The 3,723-nt window shown below is 52.5% G+C and overlaps 1 protein-coding gene across 1 annotated transcript; it reads left to right on the top strand.

The window, feature by feature from the left end:
- On the top strand, window positions 1-3,523 carry LRIT2 (leucine rich repeat, Ig-like and transmembrane domains 2). The gene is made up of 3 exons (XM_018911178.2): window positions 1-110; window positions 500-1,281; window positions 2,718-3,523. The coding sequence occupies exons 1-3, from the start codon at window positions 1-3 to the stop codon at window positions 3,521-3,523; spliced, it is 1,698 nt and encodes a 565-aa protein (XP_018766723.2).
- Window positions 3,524-3,723: the final 200 nt, after the last annotated feature.

Below are 3,723 nucleotides of genomic sequence, written 5' to 3' on the forward strand. Positions count from 1 at the left end.
ATGGACCCTGTCTGTCATATTTTTCTTCTTCTTCTGGCCTTCCACAAGATAAATCCATCTGTCTCATCTTGCATCACAGGATGCTCTTGTTCTCAGGACAGCTTTGGAAGGTAAGAACACTGTTACCCTGTTGTAGCAACAGTGAAGAGGCTCAGACAGCCCCAGTAGGAACTTGCTGATGATGTGAGCATGAAAACCAAGCAGATTGATGCATGAAGTGCCACCTCTAATACTTGAATTGTGCTGTCTTGAGCATAGAATGAGATTTCTTTTATTTCCCTGAGATATGTAGCTACATACATAGCCATTTTTATAACTTAATTGCATCCTTTATGGCAAAATTGGTGTAAACCCCAGGGATGGATGGATGGATGGCTTATGCATGCCCTATATACAATACCTTATAATTATTCAAGTGCTTATAGACCTGCACAGGCAACTGGTTTATTGGCCTCAAATGCAGTTTGTGACCTGGAAAATTTTCTGGTTTCCTCCCTAGGAGTTTGCTCTGCATGTCTGCACTGCTGAGGCAGATCCCTGCAAACATCCCTCAGGACATCCGGAAAATTAGAATAGAAAATTCTCACCTAACAGAATTGCCTCGGGGGTCTTTTGAGAACGTTAGTGCCTTGGAGTATCTGTGGCTCAATTTTAACAACATCACAGTGATGCACATCAAGAGCCTGGAATATCTGCCAGCTCTGAAGGAGCTGCGCTTGCAAGGGAACAAATTAAGTTCCGTGCCATGGACAGCATTTCAAGACACCCCGACTCTGAAGATCCTGGATCTGAAGCACAACCGGCTGGATGTCCTTCCAGAACACGCACTCCGCTATCTGCCCAACCTGACCTACTTAGATCTATCCTCCAATCAGCTTACCATCATATCCAGAGATGTCTTCTACAACTGGCCCGTGTACCAGAGAAGCCAGAACACGGAGGGGCCGCTGGAAGCTATTTCCAACGCCGTGCTGGCCCTCCATGACAACCCCTGGATTTGCGACTGCCGCCTACGGGGATTTGTCCAGTTTATCAAGTCTGTGGGCCCACCTATTATTCTGATGAATTCCTATTTAACTTGCTCAGGCCCAAAATTCAGGACAGGGAAGTTTTTTCACGAAGTGGAGCTTAACAGCTGCACAAAGCCCCTGACCTCAGCCCTCGACACCAACCTGACAGTCCCAGCAGGGTTAAACATCACCCTGACCTGCTTTGTGCAAGCCAGCCCTTCCCCAGCTGTCTGGTGGACCTATGCACTCAAACTTTTAAGGGCATTTAATGGTAAGCAAAGCTTTTTCTTCTTCTTTTTTTTTAAATTAAAAATTTATGCTGTACTATTCTACTTACATAGGTCTGCAGGCCATCACAGTCACCACAGCAACCCAGCCCCTTTAGAGCACCACAGTTATTGTGGTGGCTGTAATCCAAATGATCTCAATCATCCTGTGCATCTAAGCACATCTGATCAGTATAAGAAGAGCTGCTTCATGCAGGATATCAGTCAAAGATAAAAGGAGCATGGCCTCGTTTTTATACTATTATCATACTTGTGGATTTTAAGAAGCAGCTCTTTCCTCATGATACATGATTGTAGGAGATACTAATCTTTTATTAGTTGTACATATTTAATAAAAATGTAGTTATCTAAATATACATGTATATTTACAAAATATTATATGCATGTATATTTACTAAATATTATATATTACATAATTTACTATGTCATATACTACATATATATGTGCACACATTCTGTGTAATTATACGTGCATGTAGACATGTTTGTATGAGCCCACACCCATATACACAGACTTGTATGTTCCTACATTATTCCCATGTATTCCCTCAAGAAATACTACACACACCACAAAACTGTGCAGCCCTGTTTCCTGTCTGTGTCCATTCATGTTCTGAATGAACTGAAACGGAGATTGTTGTTTACCTAAAGTCTGGCATATTTATATTCTTTAGGAAAGGTGTTGTAATATGAGACCTTTTCCTCTTCCTCCCTCATGTTTATTTTTACTAAGAGCCTTCAATAGGACAAGTTGCTATTTCCATCAGGTGAAGTAAGACATACAGGCAGCCAGCACACAGGTTCTGTGTCCCTAATAAGCCAGCTAACTAAATAGGATAGCATTAACCCTTAATCCTGGGCTGATATTTGCTTCAACTGCAGTGCTGCAGCAGCACTTGTGCGTCTTTCCACAAGCACATGCTGATTAATTACACACAGTTTTTTCTCAACCACAGCCACACACCTCTGTTTGTGCAGATGACAGGGTTTCACACTGTTCTTAAAACTGCATTTCACTTCCAGACCAACATTTTCTAGCTTCATACACCTATTTTGGTCTGAGCTTCTTGAGACTGACAATTTCATCCTAAGAGAAGACAAGCATGTGTCCAAAATGTAGGTGTGCCTCCTCAGTGCCTCTCCTGGTTTGCCCTGACCTAAGAGTGCAGATGGCAATGGGCAGCTCGGCCTCTGCCCACAGCAGCTCCTCCAGCCGCTTGTACTGGGTCAGGGGTAGGACACCCCCCATGTCTCCTACACCTGAGTGCCCCAATGCGTTTATTGCTGTCAGCTCTGTGGGGTTTGGCACATTCCTGCGCCCCTCTTCCTTCGTCCCTGGGCGGGCGGGTCCCGTCCCACACCGGCCTTTGGGCCCGAGGGCACGGCGGCTCGCTGCTCACCCAGTCACCTCTGCCCGCAGTGTCCACGGAGCCCATCAGCGAGGACACCGTCCGCTCGGAGCTGCTGATCCCGGCCGCACGGCCAGCAGACGCCGGCAACTACACCTGCACAGCCGCAAACTTCTTGGGCAACACCTCGGTGGCCATCAACCTCCGCGTCGTGGCCCCGTGGGCGAGCACCACGCCCCGCGGCTGGGCGCCCGCAGCCCCCGCGGAGCCGGGCGCTCACGTGGAGGTGCGCATCGCCAAGCAGACGGTCTACGGCATCACCCTGGAGTGGTTCGCGGCGGCGGCGGCGGCCGCGGAGCCGGGGGAGACCTGGTACACCCTCCTCGTGGGCCGCTACGACGCCGCCCAGAAGGACACCATCTACATCGGGCCCGGGGTCAACACGTACTCGGTGACCGACCTGCTGCCCGCCACCAAGTACGAGGTGTGCGTGGCCGTGCGCAACCAGGCTCCCCGCAAGGGCCAGTGCGTGGTCTTCGTCACGGGCAGCGACGTCAGCCAGATGGAGCAACGCGAGAAGCTCATCCACATCGTGGTCATCGTGTGCGCCATGGTGCTGGCCGTGCCGGCCGGCATGTACGCCTGCACGGCCGAGGCGCTGCCCGGCTGCCTGGCCCGCTGCCCCAGCGCCTGCCCGCGCCGCCGCCGCGGGGGCCCGGCGCAGGCCGCGGGCAGCAAGGAGAGCACGCTGGACAGTCTGCCCGCCGGCAGCGAGGACGGGCTCTGCCGCACCGACGGCGGTGCACGGCGGCCTTCGGACCGCCCGGAGCCCGGCAAGGCCCGACCGCCCCACAGGAACAGCGCCGACCTCTACTAGCCGGGCCCTGCCGCGCTGCGGCTCCTTCACACGCCGCCTCGGGCCGCAGCCGGCGCTGGCTTTATCGAAGGGCAGCGCCGGGCCGGCTCCGCGCTGCGAGGCCCGGGCGCGGCGGCCGCACCGCCGCTGCTTGCGGCAGGCTTGGGGAGCCCTGGGAATGGAAGTGCCCGGGCTGCCCGGCCACAGGTGTGGGTGGAGCT

This window comes from Serinus canaria, chromosome 6 (assembly GCF_022539315.1).
Source record: "Serinus canaria isolate serCan28SL12 chromosome 6, serCan2020, whole genome shotgun sequence".
Lineage (NCBI taxonomy): Eukaryota > Metazoa > Chordata > Aves > Passeriformes > Fringillidae > Serinus > Serinus canaria.

What these genes read in the sequence shown, in the direction of transcription:
- LRIT2 (XM_018911178.2), top strand. Translation starts at nt 1, where the DNA reads ATGGACCCTGTCTGTCATATTTTTCTTCTTCTTCTGGCCTTCCACAAG. An exon ending in TCTCAGGACAGCTTTGGAAG is followed by an intron (nt 111 to 499) that starts GTAAGAACACTG and finishes TTTCCTCCCTAG; the next exon opens with GAGTTTGCTCTGCATGTCTG. An exon ending in ACTTTTAAGGGCATTTAATG is followed by an intron (nt 1,282 to 2,717) that starts GTAAGCAAAGCT and finishes CTCTGCCCGCAG; the next exon opens with TGTCCACGGAGCCCATCAGC.